General features: G+C 39.1%; 1 protein-coding gene across 1 annotated transcript in view; it reads left to right on the plus strand.

Annotated features, from left to right (window-relative positions):
* Positions 1 to 19,527, plus strand: part of GPALPP1 (GPALPP motifs containing 1) — a 36,561-nt gene that overhangs the window by 745 nt on the left and 16,289 nt on the right. Inside the window, exons 2-4 of the mRNA XM_035003339.1 lie at positions 9,985 to 10,117; positions 10,916 to 11,020; positions 13,161 to 13,269. Of these exons, the coding sequence (XP_034859230.1) occupies positions 9,985 to 10,117; positions 10,916 to 11,020; positions 13,161 to 13,269 (347 nt within the window). The remainder of the gene's footprint in view (positions 1 to 9,984; positions 10,118 to 10,915; positions 11,021 to 13,160; positions 13,270 to 19,527) is intronic.

The following is a 19,527-nucleotide window of genomic DNA, read 5'->3' on the forward strand; positions in this document are numbered from 1 at the left end:
TCCATTCTCCAAGGCCCAACTTAAATGTCAGTGAAGCGTTTCCAAACTCTCCCAGGAATTGTTACGCCTTACTTTTTTCCCCCACGAGGTTTTCTTCTACTTAATTACGTAACATATTTAATACACTTTTTAAAAAAAATAACCTGTGACATATCTGCCTCACCATGACAGTATGATCTCCCCTTAATAGAGTGGGCACTTACCAAATAAATGCTTCCTATCTCTCCCCCTTAATGTTTTCTCTAATTGGGATTGACACCAAAGTTGAAAAGAGTAAAGCTGGAAAACTAACCCTCCCATTTATTTTTTAAGATTTTATGTATTTATTTGAGAAAGAGTAGAGAGTGAGTGAGAGGGAGAGAGAGCACAAGCCGGGAGGAGAGGCAGAGGGAGAGGGAGAAGCAGACGCCCCGCTGAGTAGGGAACCCAATGTAGGGCTGGATCCCAGGACCCAGAGATCACGACCCCAGCGGAAGGCAGACGCTTAAGGAACTGAGCCACCCAGGCGCCCCTAACCCTCCGATTTCTTAATCTAATTTTCATTCTTTGACTGGGGGGGGGGGTGGCATGTTTCCACCTAGAGATTTTCTTCCAGATTTCCTTTCTGTTATAACGGCTAACAAGTCATGTTTTTATTTTTAGCAAGGAAGGATCCGTTCAACTACAGTTGAAGAAAAGTGGGGTTAACCAGGTTTTTTAGTTGGGTTCCTACATGTATGTTGTTTTTTGGTTTACCATATTCCCTGATTTTAAACCAAGGCAGGATTTGCAGATAAATAACCACTATCTCCCAAACAGGTACTTTTATTATGATTTACTTCCATCATTCTGCAGCATTTATTTCAGGTACTCCTTTCTCCGTCCACTCTCTTATGTTTGTTTCTTTTGTGTATTCCTTCTCCTCTCACCCCCACTCTCAGCACTTAACACTGTGTGTGTATGTACCCCCCTCTGTCTTGACCAAGTTTTACTCCTGCCTGGAGCAGAGAAGATCCATGGTAGATTTTGCTGGCCACTCCTTCACCACGGACAACCTCTTGCACACAGCATGTCATTTTTAACACAAAATCCCCCCTACTATAATTCTGTTCCCCTCATAACCTCCTAGATGGCTGATCCTAAAACTGTTGCCAAAACATCTTGAGATATTTTTTATCTCGTTATTCTTCTGTCTGGTTTCTTAAGAAATTTATCAGTACCAGTATCCTTGAAACACACTCGGTCACACCATAGACCTTCCTTAGTGCCATCTTCCAGTCACTACCTGCCTCCCCATCCCTCTTTCAGCCAAAGGGGAACTACTATCTTGACTTATCATAGATTGGTTTTGTGTGCTGTATGTAAATGGAAAAATACAATATGAACTTTTTTTGTAACTGGCTTTATATTTTGGCATAACATTTTGTGAGATTCATCATATCGAATCATTGTGGGTGTTACTACAGATTGTTTATTGTCACTGCTGTCTAGCAGTCTATTATGTGAATGTTCTGCAGTTTCCTTACCCATTTTACTCTCAATGGACATTTGAATAGTTTCCCTTTTTTGGCAGTTAATAAAGTCCTGCTATGCATTATAGTACATGTCTTTTAGTGAACACATGTTGCATTCCTTTTGAAATTTTTGGATCATTGGATATGCATCTGTTCAGCTTTAGTGGATACTGCCAAACACATTCCAGTGTAGTACCAATTTACATGCCCACCAGCCTGGATGAGAATTCTCATGATTCCATGCTCTCACTTAGTTGTTTCTGTCTTTTTAATCTGATGGTTTGTAGCAGTATCTCATGGTAGTTTTAATTTGCAGTTCTCTGATAACAAATGAAGTTCACTACCTTTTCATATTTTTTTTTGGAAATGCGGATGTGTGTCAGTCTTTTGTTCATTTTTCCATTGATTTGTCTGCCTTTCCTTAACTGATCTATTGAGTTCTTTATATAGTTTTGACAAGTCATTTTTCAGTTATGTGGTTGCAGATATCTTCTCTAATTCTCTGGCTTCCCTTCTCTCATTAGTATGTTTCGATGAACAGAAGTTTTTAATTTTAACATATTCTGGTTTTTAAGGTATTTTTTTCTTTTATGGTTAGAGCTTTTTGTACCCTATTGAAGTAGTCCTTTCCTCCTCTAAGGTTACAGAGTTGTTCTTCATTTTATCCTACAAGCTTTATTGTTTTAGGCTTTCACATTTATATTTGCAGTTCTGGAATTGGTATTTGTGTATGGTGTGAGATAGGGGTGAAGATTTATTTTTTTCTTCACAGGTATCTAATTGGCCCATCACCCTCCCTTCTCTATGATACTGTAATGTCACCTTCTTTATATATCATGTGACCATATATGTGCATCTAGTTTTTTTTCTTTTTCATTCTGGATAAAATGTACATAACATTTACCATGCTAACCATTTTTTTTTTAAAGATTTTATTTATTTATTTGACAGAGAGAGATACAGCGAGAGAGGGAACACAAGCAGGGGGGTGGGAGAGGGAGAAGCAGGCTTCCCGCGGAGCAGGGAGCCCGATGTGGGGGGCTCGATCCCAGGACCCTGGGACCATGACCTGAGCTGAAGGCAGATGCTTGACGACTGAGCCACCGAGGCGCCCCATGCTAACCATTTTTAAATGTATCATTCATCATTAAGTACATTCACATTGTGCAACCATCACCACTGTCCATTTCCAGAACACTTTTCTTCTTGCAAAACTGAAACTCTGTACCCATTAAACAGTGAGTCCCCATTCCCACTTCCCCCAGCCGCTGGCAATCACCATTTTACCTTCTGTCTCCATGAATTTAACTACTCTAGGTCTCTCATACAAGTGGAATCATACAGGGGCACCTGGGTGGCTCACTCAGTTAAAAGTCTGCTTCAACTCAGGTCATGATCCCTGGGGTCCTGGGATCGAGCCCCGTGTCAGGCTCCCTGCTCAGCGTGCTTTTACTCTCTCTCTCTCTCTCTCTCTCTCATATAAATAAATAAATAAAAATCTTAAAAAAAAAAAATAAGTGGCATCATACAGTATCTTTTTGTGACTGGCTTATTTCACTTACCGTAATGTCTTCGGGTTCATCAGTTGTTGTAGCATGCACCAGAAACCCAGTCAGATACCTGCCCTGTGTCCCTCATACTCAGCTACGTCCCTGAAAGAGATCACTGACAGAATTTGGAGGAGGGAGTGAGCACACAGGTCTGAGATGGAACAAATTAACTTTATTCAAATATCCTAGAATATTGAATGCTGGGAAATGTCCCCTCAGATCATGTCATTAGAAAAACTGGAGGGGGAAATGTTTTCTCAAGACCAGGCCATATCCTCCAGATGCTGCTTTGTGGAAGCTAAGTGGAGCCTTGGCTATTTTGACTCCAACTCCAGATTCCTCATGTGCAATGACCTTCACTTCCACTAATTTCAGCTGTATTTGTAATCACACACTGGACTCGTCCATCTCTGAAAACTTCAATTCAAATTTCATTCAGAGCAAGAATCCCTTATTCAGCCATCATTCTCATTCAGTTATTTCCTGTTATACTTGTTTTTTCATTTTTGTTTTAAAACCTCATTAAGCTATGCAGTCTCTCTCTGCCCTCTGTCCTTTTTGGCCTCCTTCATTTAATTTCTTCTGCCCCTGCTTGACCTAGACTTCACGATCCATCACTTCATCCCCTCTCTTGTAGTATTTTTAACTGCCTTACCCATTCAGGATTCTGTTAAACCCATCTGGCAAAAACCCAGCTCTAGATGAATCCAAATGTTGACCTCTCGTGAGCCTACCTCCAGCCTTCCAAATGCTGCTAGAAAAAACCTCAGATCTCTACAGGCTAATGTTACTAAAAATTAGTCTCCTCCCCAGTTGGGTTCTCAGCTCTGCCCAGCAATCCTCAGAGGCTTCCCCGTGCAGCTCTCTTTCCCATTATCAACCATGGTTTTTTAAAAGCCTCTTTTCCTTTCTGAGACTGTCTCTCCCTCTACTTTGCTTAGGAATAAATGCCATCTTAAAAGATCTTCCTCAGTTTTCTGTCACTATGCTTAAAACTTCCCTGAATGTATGCCCCGCGTTTTTGTCTTCCCTTTGATTACAGTAGAAAAGGTACACTACTTTCTTTTAAGGCTAAGCCTTCCATTTTTACTCTGAATCCCTTCCCTTATTTGTTCTCAGGGTTCCTTGCCTGTAGCATTTGACCAAAGTATTCCAGTCTTTCCCATCTTTATGAAAATTCTACTCTACATCCCCCTGTAGCTAGTATTCTTTCTCTCTGAATCCTCTCCATTTTCTCCTTACCCCCTGCATTGTAGCTTCTTAACCCACTACATTCTGGCTTCTGTTCTTGGCAGTCTGCTGAAAATGCTGTCACTAAATCCACTGTGAAAATAAATAAGGACCACCCACCAATTGTTTTTCAGCACGTTTTGCTAAAATCTAAAGCACTCTTTTTTAGTCCTGACCTTGCTTGACCCCACAGCAACATTTAACCCCATGGATCCCTCCTTTCTATCCATTCTTGGTTCCAGCCCCCTGATCACATTTCAGTTTTTCTAAATGTGGTAGGCCTTATGCTTCCAGTTCTTTGGAGATGCTTTGCCTCTGCCTGGACTGCCCTTCCTCCAGTCCTCACCAGCTAGTCACTTGAATCCTTCAGCCCCACCCCAACCATCACTTTCTCTAGGAAACATTCTCTGACGTAACTATCTATTCCCTACAAAAGACTGAGTTGGGTTCTCCTTACTGATATTTCTGTGCTTAATCTTGTCACAGGATCAGCATTCTTTTCCTATAAAGGACCAGATAGTAAACATTTTAGGCTTTGCAGGTTAACAGGCAAAATCAAGATTAGTGTGAAAGTATGTATACAATAAGAGAGAAAACAAATTTTCATAAATTTTTGTTGAAATTCAAAACATAAAGGAGTACAATTTTATTGTAGTATATAAGTCTACTAACAAGAATGAGATTGCTTTTGGTGGGAATATAATTTCATTTAACTGGGGTTCTAAGTTAGTGTTCCCTATAATCAGAATCCATAGCTGATCTGTAATGAAGGTCATTTCTTTAAGAGAAAGAGAACACGTGTGTACATGGGGGTTGAGGGTGGGGGAGCAGATGGAGAGGGAGAGAGAGAATCGCAAGCAGGCTTCAAGCCCAGTGTGGGCCCGATACAGGGCTCCGTCTCATGACCCTACAATCATGACCCAAGCAGAAATCAAGAGTTGGATGTTTAACCAACTGAGCCACCCAGGTGCCCCTATAATGAGGTTTTATTTACCATACTGAATATATTTTTTTCTGTGCATAATTTCATGTTACAGATGTTACAAGGGAAAAATAATGAAATATAAGGCATAACCCCTATTCTCATGGAATTTATTACCTATTTGTAAAATTACCATTGCAGTGGGAGAGCTATCTTAATAATTATAATATAGCATTATTGTTTTAGGACAGAGATGAACTAGTTCATTACAAGTGCCTAAAATAATTTTGAGACAATTTATACAGTTCTAAAGAAGGATAACTATAAAAAAGTGAAGCCAGGTGTGTCCTTAATTTTATTAGAAAGTCTATAGTGTGCCTTATACCAACTTCTTTTTCAATATTCTTTTTCCTTTTTAGGTCACTGTCTCTTAATATTCTGTTACTTCATTATATAATAGTTATTTCCTTTGATACAACCCAAGTAGAATCTCACTCTTTTACATTATTTTTCCTGTGATCATTTTAAGACATAAGGCTTTGCGTTCTTCTCAGATGAGTTTTTATCTTCATCTATTTAACTATTTTCTTTTTTATATACCACATTTGTTTCTTTAAAAATTTAAGGCAGAAAACAAAACAAAACATAAAAATTTAAGGCAAGTTTATCTGTTAGTTATAAAACCAAGGACAGCACATATTTAGACCATTTAGTCTTTTAATCATTTGAACTGTATAAAAGAATAGTAAAATCTCTTTTTTTCTTTTTAAGATTTCATTTTTAAATAATCTCTACACCCAGCGTGGAGCTTGAACCTACAACCCTGAGATCAAGAGACATGCTCTACAGACTGAGTCAGTCAGGCGCCCCGTAAAATCTCTTCTTGATCCAAACCAATCCAAAATTAGCCAGTTAATGTCAAATTGACAAATTACATTGGTAACACTCTCATATAAGAAAAGATGGAAGCAAAAGAGAAAAAAATCTTCTCTTTAATATGCAGAATGAAGAGGAAGATGTAAGAGACAATCACTATGAAAGGGAAATGTAATCCTCTAGTCTTTGTGGTCAAGCTGTGACCTCCAGAGTTTTGAAGAAGGGTATTTATGGAAGGTGGTATCCTCCCCTTCTTGCTATAGTCGAAAAGGTATTTTCTCTAGGAATTAATATACATAAAGAGATCATTAGAAATTAGCAAAGACATTATTCATTAAGGTTACAAGTCAGATATGATCTCCATGTATAGTTGGGAAACACTCACATGCTCACTTCACTCATTCTTGAACAGGAGTTGGAGACATGGATCCTATCCCTTAATTCTTAATATTTTCCTCTTTTTGCTGCTTGATTGTTCTTTTCTAGGCATGCTATATTACTAGTTTAGTGTGTTCTAAAATACCTGCCTTTATTTAATGACATATAGAAGAATATTGGAAAAAATCCATCAAAATTTTTAAGGTAAAAGTTTGGATTTTCAAGTTAACTTATTGTATATTGAGTATTTGTCTATAAAAGTACATCAAGAGGGGATAGGAAAAGAATGTTCAGAAATTGACCAAATGTTCCAAAACCAGCCCTAAATTTTCCCAAGTATAAGTATATATACTTATACCAAGTATACCCAAGTACCACTGGTAGTGCCACTGACATGTTTAGTGGTCATGTTCAACTTACAATGTGAAAAGCAAACTCTTGGGGCACCTGACTGGCTCAGTCAGAAGAGTTGCAACTCTCGATGTTGGGGTCATGAGTTCAAATCCCATGTTGAGTGCAGAGATTACTTAAATAAATAATCTTAAAAAAAGATGTGGAAAACAAACTCTTGACACTTCCCCCAAACCTGCTTCCCTCTTAGTCTTCCCCCTATTAGAGAATAGCATTACCATCCTCCTAGCTAGCCAGTCAGGCCAGAAACCTAAGACTCATCCTCAAGTTCTTTTTCCCCCCCGTCACTTCTCTCATCCAGACCATTAGCAAATCCTCTTTGCCTTTCCTTCACATTATGTTGGAAATCAAACCATTTCTTGGCAGCTTTCTAACTTGTCTCCCTTGCTCCCAATCTCCCAGTCTATTGTCCATAAGCAGACATGTTAAAAAAAAAAAAAGAAAAAGTAATTCCAATGATCTCTCCAGACTTAAAACCTCTCAGTGACTGCCTATTATTAAAATCCAAACTCCTTACCACATCTCATATTAGTATGTATTGAGTGCTTTCTGTATGCCAGCTACTGTGTTAGATGCTTTGCATGTGTTAACTGATGTGATCTTCACAACAGCCTAGTGAGATTGGAAATATTATTAACCTCATTTTACAGATCAAGAGTATAACACAGGATGGTTAAATAAGATCCAGGGGCACCCCGGTGACTCAGTCGGTTGAACAACTGGCTCTTGGTTTCAGCTCAGGTCGTGATCTTAGGGTTGTGAGATCAAGCCCCATGTCAGACTCCCACTTGGGGAGTGGGGGGTGTCTGCTTGAGAGTCTCCCTCTCTCTGCTTGCACGTGCTTTGTCTCTCTCAAATAAATAAATAAATCTTTAATAAATAAATAACATTCAAATCACACAGCTAGTTAGCAGCTAAGCTGGAATTCAAAGCCAAAGAGTCTGACTCCAAAGAATACAGTCTGGCCCCTTTAAACTATCCCAGCCTCATCTTGTCATTTTACTGACTTGGCTTTAGCTACACAAGTCTTTTTGTCCCTCAAGCATATCAAGCTTGTTTTCTCCATAGGACTTTTGCACTCGCTATTTCTCCATCTAGAATGTTCTTTCCTCAGTTGGATGGCCACTGTCATCTCATCATTTAAGTCTCCATTCAGATGTTGTTTTCTCTGAGAGGCCTTCCCTGACCTCTTTAAAATTACTTTCCCACATATTCACAGTCACTCTTTATATTTGTTTCCTTTTTATGTTGTTTTTGTAGAAGTATTTACTCAGTAAATATTTGTTGGATGGATGGATGTTGACTCTTTGTTGAATGTTGTCCAGTAATAGTGATTAAGGGTATGGGCTCTGAAATCAGACTCCTGGGTTCATATCCCAACTCCCTTGTTGAATTGTGTGAAGTTGGGAAAGTTGTTTTCTGCCTCAGTTTCCTCATCTGAAAAATAAAAATAATACTACTACCCTTAGAATTAAATAAGTTAATGGTTAATGCATGGAGCCCAGTGCAGGGCTTTAATTCATGACCCTGAGATCAAGACCTGAGCTGAGATCAAGAATCAAACACTTAGGGATGCCTGGGTGGCTCAATCAGTTAAGTGTCTGCCTTCAGCACAGGTCATGATCCCAGGGTCTTGGGATCGAGTCCCACATCTCCCGGCTTCTCCGTCTGCCGCTCCACCTGTTTGTGCTCTCTCTCTCTGACAAATAAATAAAATCTTAAAAAAAAAAAAAAAGAATCAGACACTTAACCAACTGAGCCACCCAAGCACCCCTGCATGTGACTCTCTTAAAACAGGGTGTAGAAGGGGTGCCCGGCTGGCTCAGTCAGTGTAGCATACAACTCTTGATCTCAGGGCTGTGAGTTCAAGCCCTGTGCTGGGTGTAGAGATTACTTTTTTTTAAAAGTGCATAGCATATCAGAACTCAAGACATGTTATTTGTCTTATATTTATTATTTTCAGGTTTTTGCTCTTATTAATAGCATATCAAGGAAGCTCTTTGGAAAATCATATTTTCATGCCCTACTCCAGCTGAATCAGAATCTCTGTGGAAAGGGCCCAGGAATCTTTTTTTTTTTTTAATATTTTGGCAATGTGATAAACCTCCAAGCTTGGGAACTGTGGCAGTAGAGTTTTAGCATCACTACTCAGGTTCTACATAGACATGTGTGACATCATGACATCATGCATTGCCATCATGCAGTAATTTATAATTTTGCTAAGTTGTAAAGTGAGCGTAAGTCGTTGTGGTGAATGGGTCCAGAAAACTCCCACCCCCCTCCCTGGCATCCCCTTCCTGGTGTAGCCTCATTCTCTTCTCTGTGTCTCTACTAGTAAGCAGTAAAGCTTAGAGTGACTCTAATTTTTATTTCTGCTTGAAAAATCATCTCAAAAAGAAAACTGAGGGGCACCCGGGTGGCTCAGTCAGTTAAGCATCTGCCTTCAGCTCAGGTCATGATTCTGGGGTTCTGGGATCAAGCCCCGAGTCAGGCTCCCTGTTCAGCAGGGGAATCTGCTTCTCCCTCTCCCTCTCCCTCTGCCCCTGCTTGTGCGTGCTCTCTCTCTCTCACTCTCTCTCTCACTCACTCTCAGATAAATAAAAATCTTAAAAAAACTGAGAAGTATGGTGATGCCAGAAAAGATACTTTTTAAAGCGGTGGTTCTTAATCAGAAACCAGAATGGATAGTTTTGATGATTGATACATTAGAGTATGCAATGGCAAATTTGTTGCTTGGTTAGCACCATTCCATAAATACTGTCTACCAGATGCTGTCTGTAAGAACAAAAACTCATGAAACTATTTTGGCAGTTGTACCAACCAAAATGGCAACCAATGCAAAAATTGTAAGATGTCAGGGAAGTTATGTGCCATTGTTATAGTTACAAGTTTGGATATTAATTTTTTTGTGAATCTCATACTACATAAGACATGATTTCTGCCCTCCTGGAGTTGGAAAGACAAAACCACCGCACACAAAATAGGAACAAATGAAATTAAAGTTCGTAATAAGTGATAGTCAGCGAGTGCTGTGAATTTCAGAAAAGAAAATATAAGATGTCAGCTAAGGGGTTCATTGAAACAGTTGTGGCTAGCTAGGACTTACACATGAAATTTTCTTTAGTTGCAGGGCCAGCTCTGCCCCCTAATTATAAAAGCAGTAGCTCGGAGTCCTCAGACAGCGATGAGGACAGTAGTTCATTATATGAAGAAGAAAATCAAGAATCTGAAGAAGATGACACCAGTCCAGTGGCAAGGTCAGTCACTTAAATTAAATGATAAACCAAGCTTCAAACCTAGTATACATTGGCTGGAACAGAAGCTAGTCAGAGAACACCGTATCTGTATTTTTACAGCACAAAAAGAAATCCTTTCATATGGTATTGCCTCATGAACTATACTTTTGAGAAAGAAGTGTATTCTAGTAGCAGATAGCTGTGGAGATTCCTAGGATTTCAATTAAATTCTTATAAAAAGGATTTTTTCCGAAGGGATTACTGAAGTGACTAAATATTCTAAATAAGCCATAGCATTTCTTTTAAAAATTATTTATGCAGTGGATGGTTTTTGCTTAAGTAAATGAATGATTTCCCTCTAACAATCTTACTTACTATAGGTCCATGAACATAAGAAGTGGAATCTTTGTTTAGTATTGGGTGCAAGATTTTTTTTGATGCATTTTAAAGATTATGAGACAGAAATAGCAACTTAAAACCCTTGCTGAATGAGATTAAAATCAAGAGTCATGAACTTTTTGCTCAAAAACTTTCAGCATGTAGACTGAGGTTCAAAACCTCAGCAAGTGGAATCTTTAATTAACACTGTAGAAAATACAGAAAACTGATAAAGTATTCCTGCTGTAGAGAATCAACCAAAAAATAAATTCCAGGAAAAGGTTAGTACAAGATCTACTGTGGTATCCATTTGTTCTTACTGGGCAAGAGTAATTTATTGTTTCAGTATTTATACAACTAGTTGGGAGTTAGTGCTTCCTTTAAAACTTAAAATTTCTCTATGAAAAAAAATTGCATAAAGTTGCGCTACTGTGTTTTTAGAAAACAGAGGAGAAATCAAGATGACGACGACGACGATGATGATGAAGGGTTTTTTGGACCAGCTCTTCCTCCTGGATTTAAAAAGCAGGATGATTCTCCTCCAAGGTAATAATGTGTGATAGTTCAAGCCTGTCTTTTTAAATATTTCAATTAGTGTTTGTTAATTCACTGAAGAGTTGTCCGAAATTGTTGTTAACTTAGAGATTTATATAACATTTGAAATGCATAGGGAAAAATAGTTGTTTCCTATAACAAAAATGATTATTTAATTGTAGTTTATAAAAAAACTTCCACATCTCTTAGTTAGTGCTCATAAGAGTGTTTTATAGTAGACTGGAACATTATCCTTCTTCCCCCCTTTTTTTAAATAGATAAGGTTGCACACATAGTTAATATCCTATCTGGCCTGGGGCTGGAATCCTGGTATTTGACTTTAAAATCAGATGCTTTCTTAGTTATTTGGTGACAGAAGAAATAATTCCTGTATGCCACGTTGACTAACTTCCCTGTACCTCAAATTTGCCATCTGAAAAATAGGATAACAACAAGTACCTTTCAAAACTGTTGTGATGATTGAGATTTCATATTTACATACATATACACGTGTGTGTGTATGTCTCTTACGTGATGCCTGGCCCCAAGTAAGTATATAGTAAGTATTGATTCCTATCTTCTTCTCAGAATTAAAAATTTTTAAATGCTGGATATGAAGTTGCACACCAAATTGTTTATACCAGAACACTATTACTAATACGCAAGAGCAAATAGAAAAGTACATTGTACTTTTTACATTCAAACTTTGTAATCACATTCGTCAGCTCCAATTTTCATATTACTTTGGTCCTTTTAGATTAATAGGGATAGACTCTCCACTGATTTTATATGGCCCCCAAGCCAAGAATAATCTTTAAAGGATCATTTAAAGAACAAAGACAGGCATGCCTAAGAGCCCTATAGATGGCCCTCAAAGCCTTAAATGTCCTATTTGGCCTTTTACAGAAAATTTGCTGACCACTGGGGCATAACATTCCTTTCAAGAAAACACATTATTAGATGTACAGCAAATTCTTTCTTGAGAGTTATATTTTGGCTATTAAATGGCCAGGATCAGAACCCAGACCTGCTGACTCTGGGTAGTATTTTTTTCTCTGCCAAGAAGCTTATCTCTGAGGCTCTAGTTGAACACAGTGCAACCTGGAAAATTCAGCTTAGGACTTCAGTGCCATGCTGGTTGGTAATCCTGGCACAGTGACATCTCTGGGAAAAACACTGGTATGAAAGAAAGGATGAAGAAACTGAAAAGCACAAAAGAAAGGAGAAAATATCTTGTCTCTGTTATTTTTTTCCCTGACGTAAGGCTTTCTCTTTTTAAGACCCAGATTTTAGGCACTTCTCCCATCTGGACTGATGTCTGTTCCCTCAGAAATGTGGCAGTGGGGCAGCTTGAAAGAAAATGAACTTTGGCATCAAGGAGACCAGGGTTCAAACTCTAGCTCAGCCACTTACTAATTTGTGATGTCCTTGGGCATGATTTTGCTCACCTAGAAGATGGAGTGACTTATACCAACCAGGGTTGTTTGAAGGAAACAGAAAGGTGCTCTGGTTGACATGTGGTTAGCACAGCACCTTTTCCCTTGTCTGGAGGTCTCACGTGACTTACATTCATTCTTGTAGACCTCCACGTATTTATTAGATCATTAGCGAGGACGATGTTAGATTTTTATACTACCTTGGCACACGTAGCCATAAATTGCCAACATCTGCTGTGTGCATGTGCTGTTTACATTCTTAGAACTCAATTTCTACTTAAGGAGTTCTGACTATAGTTAGATTGCCCCTGAAGAATGTGTCAATGGACAGTGACGATCAAAAGTGAAAGCCAAAGCACAAAATAGAAAAAGATCTTCACAGGCTTTAATTCTTAATAAGGACTTTTAAGAAATTGTTATTTTTCTTTAATGTAGTTATTTTAGGAAGTGGGTATACACCACTGCCACAAAGATTTGAGAATTACTGGTTTAGTATCTTAGCATTGACTAACAAATAGAAAGTAAAAATGATAAAATTAGATTTTTTTAAAGATACTACTAAATGGGAAAATACTAGGTTATAAAATAAAAATAATATGTTAAAGTTCTCATTTTCAACATTTGCTATTATTTGGCTTTATATTTGTGATCTTTGATTCTAAAAACTGCTTTTTTTGAAGTTAGGGAGAATGTTAAAGGTACATTTTATTTTTCAGGCCTATAATAGGTCCTGCACTACCACCTGGTTTTATTAAATCTACACAGAAAAGTGACAAAAGCAGAGATGATCCAGGACAACAAGTATCATCATATTTCAACTCTGAGGTTTGGAAAATTTTTGATTAAAGAATAAGATGTAGCAAACTCAAGATTCTACAGAGTAATGTAATCATTTGGCTCAAATGTAACAAATACGCAGTCCTATTCCCATTAATCTAGGATTGTAAGGTAGATAGATGAAATCAAAAGCTTCTCCCAGAATCGAAATGTTAGAAGAAGAATAAGGCAGTTACATGGTGACAAGGGCGTTACCTAAAGGCCTTACCTTTAGAGGGAAGCTTTAAAGTGCTAGGGAATAGAACATGATGAAAAGTTTAAAGAATCATTGAGTTGATCTGAAAAAGAGAAAGCTGAGGAATTTGTTGACAATGATCTTTGCCTTGAAATCAGCTCTTACCTATACAGCTCTGGTGTCTGTATATAACAAAGCTGGGAGTTAAGTGATTTTATGAAAAGATAGGTCAAATGATATGAGAGTCAAGTATAAAAGCTGTTTTCTTGTCAGAGGCCTAGTTCTTTTTCTTTTTCTTTTTTTTTTTAAGATTTTTATTTATTTACTGAGAGAGAGAATGATAGAGAGAGAGCATGAGAGGGAGGAGGGTCAGAGGGAGAAGCTGACTCCCTGCTGAGCAGGGAGCCCAATGGGGGACTGGATCCTGGGACTCCAGGATCATGACCTGAGCCTAAGGCAGTTGCTTAACCAACTGAGCTACCCAGGCGCCCCTAGGGGCCTAGTCCTTAACAATAGCTGAGAATTATAGAGTCCTTTATAACTTGTAATGCTTTTTCCCTATCTGTGGATGGATATTATTTTTATCTTCTCTTCAACTGTATGCGCTGGATATGATCCGCCATCTTACAGATGCTTAAAAAAAAAAAAAAAAAAACAGAAATTAGTTAACTTACCCAAGATCCCAAGATTGCAGTTTATACTTATCAAAGCCAAGGCTTAAACCCAGTTCTTTTTTTTAAGATTTATTTTTAAGTAATCTCTACACTCAACTCTGGCTTGAATCCACAACCCCAAAATCAAGAGGCACTCGCTCTACCAACTGAACCAGCCAGGCGCCCCTTAAACTCAGTTCTTTTTTTTTTTTTTAAAGATTTTATTTATTTTTTTTAGAGAGCGAGAGAGAAACAGCATGAGAGGGGAGAGGGTCAGAGGGAGAAGCAGGCTCCCCGCTGAGCCGGGAGCCCGATGTGGGACTCGATCCCAGGACCCTGGGATCATGACCTGAGCTGAAGGCAGACGCTTAACCATCTGAGCCACCCAGGCGCCCTTAAACTCAGTTCTTAAGACTTTAGATCACCTGTTCAGTCTATTATTCTACAGTAGCTTCCTGTACATTCATCTCTACTGAGAATTCAGCAGTTACACTGAGGTTGTTACTAAGGAAAATGTAACGCAGTGATTAAGACCATGAACTTCAGAGTCATTTATTCATTACTTCAACAGATATTTATAGAGCACCTACAATGTATCAGGCACATAGTCAAAGAAATGAGTCTGTGAGCAGATCCTGTTGTTTCTACCTTCAAAAGATACCCACAATCCAGCCATTTCTGTGACCACCCTTGTCTAAGTCAATATCATATTTCACCTGTTTTATTGGTCTTGATACTTTAGCCCTTGTTTTTCTGCTACCTCTTCTCAACACAGCAGCTAGAGTGGCTCGGATAAAATGAAGTCAGATCATGTCACTCACACTCAAAACCATCGGATTGCTCCTCCTGTCTGTGCATAAAAGCCAAAGCCCAGGGTGCCTGGCTGGCTCAGTCAGTAGAGCACGCAGCTCTTGATCTCAGGGCCATAAGTTTGAGCCCCACCTTGGGTGTAGGGATTACTTTAAAAAAAAAAAAAAATGAAAAATAAAAAAAGCCCTTACAGGAACCTCTACAACCTAGTCTCCTTTAGCTCCCTGATTTTCTCTCTTACTTTAATCTGACCACACTGTGCTCCTTGCTCTACCTCCTCACATATGCTGGGCAGGCTCCTACCCCTGAGTATTGATGCCTGTAATTCTCTCCAAAATGGTCTTCCCTAGATATCTGTGTGGCTTGCCTACCAGAACTTCAGTTTTGGCTGCAATGTCACCTTAATGAGGTAGTTTCTGACCTCCTAATTCAGAATTGCTAACTCCTCTTCCCCTCACTCCTGTCTCCTTCCCTCCTCTAATTTTCTCCAGAGCATCTATCACCACCTCAGATACCATTTATTTTACTGCTCCTTTTTGTTTATTGTTGACCTCTCCCCCTAGAATATGAGTCCATTGAGGACAGAGATTTTTGTCTTCTCTCTAGTATATATTCAGAAGTGTTTGTTGAATGAATGAATAAGTTAGACATAGTCCCAGCTAATCACACCTGCAGTGTAGTGGGGAATCCAGCCATTAAACAAACATCCAACATTATGAGTGCTTCAGAAGGCAAGACAAAACATAGTGGAAGCATGACAGACGACTTTAAACTAATCTGAAGAAATGAGAAAAAGTCTTTGTCTCTGAGAAAATGTCTAAAGATTGATGAGTTGGAGATATCTCAGCAAAGAGGGCAGGAAAGATTGTTCCAGAAAGTACAGATAGCTTCTTTGAAGGCAAAAGAGTGTGGGGAGGGAGAGTTAGGGTTTAAGAAGTCCAGCGTGGTTAGCGTGGAAAGAAGGAGAAGGCAAGAGCCCCTGGAGCTTCAAATCCTGGGTGAGTTTAGTTTCATGTCAGTATCATGCTGGTTGTTATCCTTATCTTAGAGGGTTGTTGCAAGGATTAAGTCAGAACAGTAGGTATTCAACTTACAGTAGCTCTCATCATTGTCATTATTCTTACCATCTTCACTACTGATGTCATGAGAGTATCTTCGAAAAATTTAGTCTAAGTATAAGGAATCCTTCTAGCAAGGTTGCTAAATACAAGAATAAATTCCCAGAGGAAGTACCTTCAGGCATATGGAAGACTGAGCTGGCAGGTCATGCTCGGGTCTCCCTGCCAAAAACACAAAGAAATGCAGGGGCGAAATAGCAACAAAGTTAATACACAGCAAAGCTCAAAAGAAAGAAAGGGAAGTCTGCAGGTGCTAGTGACATTGAGAGAATTCAAAGCTAGGGCAGGAAACACAGCAGAGGACCAGGGTGGCTTTAGGGAAGCCAGCCATAGCCCTAGAGTTGGGCTTGGGGAACAGAGCTGTAGCTTCAGCTGTGCAGGCAGAGGAGGGGGAATTGAGTCTCTGAATAAAACCCACAGCCTCATAGTTCCACTCTGTCTGCAAAAAGAGTCCTGGAGAAATATAACCTGCGGCCCATCGAAAGTGGGAAGGAAGTTCCATGCTCTCCATAACCTACTCTCAGATGATTCCCAATATGTCTGTCTGTCTGCCTCACACACAGAGGGGCAGGGGAATGGGGAAAGAAAGATAAATATGGTGAAATGTTAGCAGCTGATGAATTTGGGTGAGGATACATGGGTGTTAGTTGTGAACTACATTTTCCAAAAAAATTGTTAAATTGTAGCATAATTCAGCTTTATTCATGCTTGGAATTTTGTCCTAATTCACCTAGACAGCAGGTGGATAGTTTATATAATTCCCTGGTGGTATCTCTTCTATATTTTCTACTTCTCTTAGCAAAAGGTGAGGGGTAAGGGTAGGGCAGGGCTTACACCATTGTATACCTGTTGTACTTGGTTGTACTCTTGGTTCTGAATCATTTACTTTATAATTTCCCTCTAACTAAACCCTTTTCAAAAAAATACTTTTTTTGTTTCATATTTTACTTTTTCAAAGAGGGACTTCTTTTAGTCTCTCATTCACAACATATACCCCTAAATTAAGACACACACAATAATACTAATTGTTAGCATTTGTGGAGCGATTGCCATAAGCCTGACACTGCAAAGCACAACATAAACATATATTTGCATGACTTAATTATATTCCCAGGCCGCATAAACTTAATTTAATCGAAACAGCAATCCTGGGAAATGGTGTGTCAGCCAGAAAGCTTTTAGCAGCAAATAACAGAAAATCCTACTCAAAATGGAACTTTGTCTTAACCTACTTAGTTAGCAAATGGGCTGTTTACGTAATTGCCTGGGTGATCTATAATCTATATTCCCAAAATAAGGAAAATGTGTTTCATATGTAATAAAAGGTATAGAACTAGGGTCATTCTAGGTTGGTTGATTGAACAGCCTAAATGATATCCAGGCCTGCACCTCTTTCTGTCTTTTCTGTCATCTACAGTATGTTAATTCCTCTTAGGGTGACCCTTCGTTATACCAGGAAGCCTGTCAAAGTTCTAAGATTCCCACACACATGCCAATGTCCAGACAGAGGAGGGAATGATCCTACCCTGTGCCCCTTTTGTAGAGGAAGGAACACCTTTCCAGGTTTCCTATAGGCCTCTCCTCAGGTCTCCTCGGCCGGAATTGGATCACATGCCCACGCCTTGGCTAGTCAGTTGGGCAAGAGGAATTCAACCAAATTGATTGGCTCAGAATTACCAACATTTTTCCGCAGGAGTTAGAGAAGTCCCCAGGTTCCTGAGAAAGACATGGCTCCAAAGAGGATGAACAAAACATGGGTTCTCTTAAAAATAGAGGAGTTACAGTTACTGGTTGGAGCTGTTATAATCCCGATCTAAAAGTCCAAAAACCAGAACACCTGGGTGGCTCAGTCAGTGAAGCAGCCAGCTCTTGATTTCGGCTCAGGCCATGATCTCAGGGTCCCAGAATCAAGCCCCGCGTCAGGCTCCATGCTCAGCAGGGAGTCTGCTTGAGGATTCTCTCTCCCTCTCCCTCCCCCCCCCCATCTCTCTCTCTCTCAAATAAATAAATCTTAAAATACATAAACAAATAAAAGACAAAAAACCAAGACCTTTACTAAAAAGGCTAAATAGCACGTCCGAAGCCACATGCTAATACGATAGCAAATTGAGGCCTTGAAACTAGTTCTAACTGCAGTCCACAGTATAAGTCAGTAAGATATATAATTTCTACTGTATTTCTGTATAAAATAGCTCACCTTTAAAAAAAAAATTTAATTCGGGGCGCCTGGGTGGCTCGGTTGTTAAGCATCTGCCTTCGGCTCAGGTCACTATCCCAGGGTCCTGGGATCGAGTCCCACATCGGGCTCCCTGCTCAGTGGGGAGCCTGCTTCTCCCTCTCCCACTCCCCCTGCTTGTGTTCCCTCTCTTCCTGTTTCTCTCTCTGTCAAATAAATAAAATCTTCAAAAAAAAAAATTTTAACTCAACCAGGACACCAAAATAATTAGATAGCTAGATTGGATTTGGATTATGATCCCAGTTTCTCTTTTTCAGTTTAGTGTGTTGAGCCTGATTTTCATTTTGCTCCCTTAGTTTATAACTCCCAACACTCTGTGATCTCTATTCCTAAAAATTCCACGCATCATCCTACCAAGACGTGCAAGATGTGCCGAATTCTATCTTTATAAAATCATCTCATGTTAGATGGAAGTAAAAACAACATTTGCTTATCCCATCATCTTATGCTTTAATACTATATTAATGTCATGCCTCTCATAGTTGTAAAAGTTCATTGTATCTTTTATATTTCCTCATTTTCTGTCACCAAGTATTATTTTGTAAGGGCTATAAATATGTTTAAGATAATATCTTTGACATCAAAGAGCTTACCTTTGTAGAGATGAGCTATAAACACTTAAGGTTAAACATTAACAGTTGAAGTAAAAAAAAAAATAGAGGGGATTCTCTAGTGTAAGTTGAAAACATACTGTCCTTAATCTTAGAATATTTTCATCTTAAATAACCTTGAACAGGGGCACCTGGGTGGCTCAGTCGTTAAGCGTCTGCCTTTGGCTCAGGTCATGATCTCAGGGTCCTGGGATCAAGCCCCACATCGGGCTCCCTGCTCTGTGGGAAGCCTGCTTCTCCCTCTCCCACTCCCCCTGCCTGTGTTCCCTCTCTTGCTGTGTCTCTCTCTGTCAAATAAATAAATAAAAAATCTTTAAAAAAAAATAATAATAACCTTGAACAAGTTGTTTAACCTTTCTAAATATACTTCTCCAAACCTAAGTTTCCTGGAAAAGAAAATAGGAATAATAATGCCTTTTCACAGTTGTTATAAGGATCAAATGATGCATTGTATACCAAAGTCCATAGTTAGAGAAAGTGGGTGTATGTGTATGTGTGAGTGATTTAGAGTAAGCCAAGAGATAACATGTAGTTATGTAATTATTTGTACCAATAGCAATTGCATTAAGGGTGCAGAGAAGAAACCGCAGATAGAACGTTAACACTGAGTAGCTAGTGGGGAAAATGTAAACAACACAAATGA

Source organism: Mirounga leonina, unplaced genomic scaffold, assembly GCF_011800145.1.
Source record: "Mirounga leonina isolate KUSES-001 unplaced genomic scaffold, KU_Mleo_1.0 Mir_127, whole genome shotgun sequence".
In the NCBI taxonomy this organism is placed as follows: Eukaryota; Metazoa; Chordata; class Mammalia; order Carnivora; family Phocidae; genus Mirounga; species Mirounga leonina.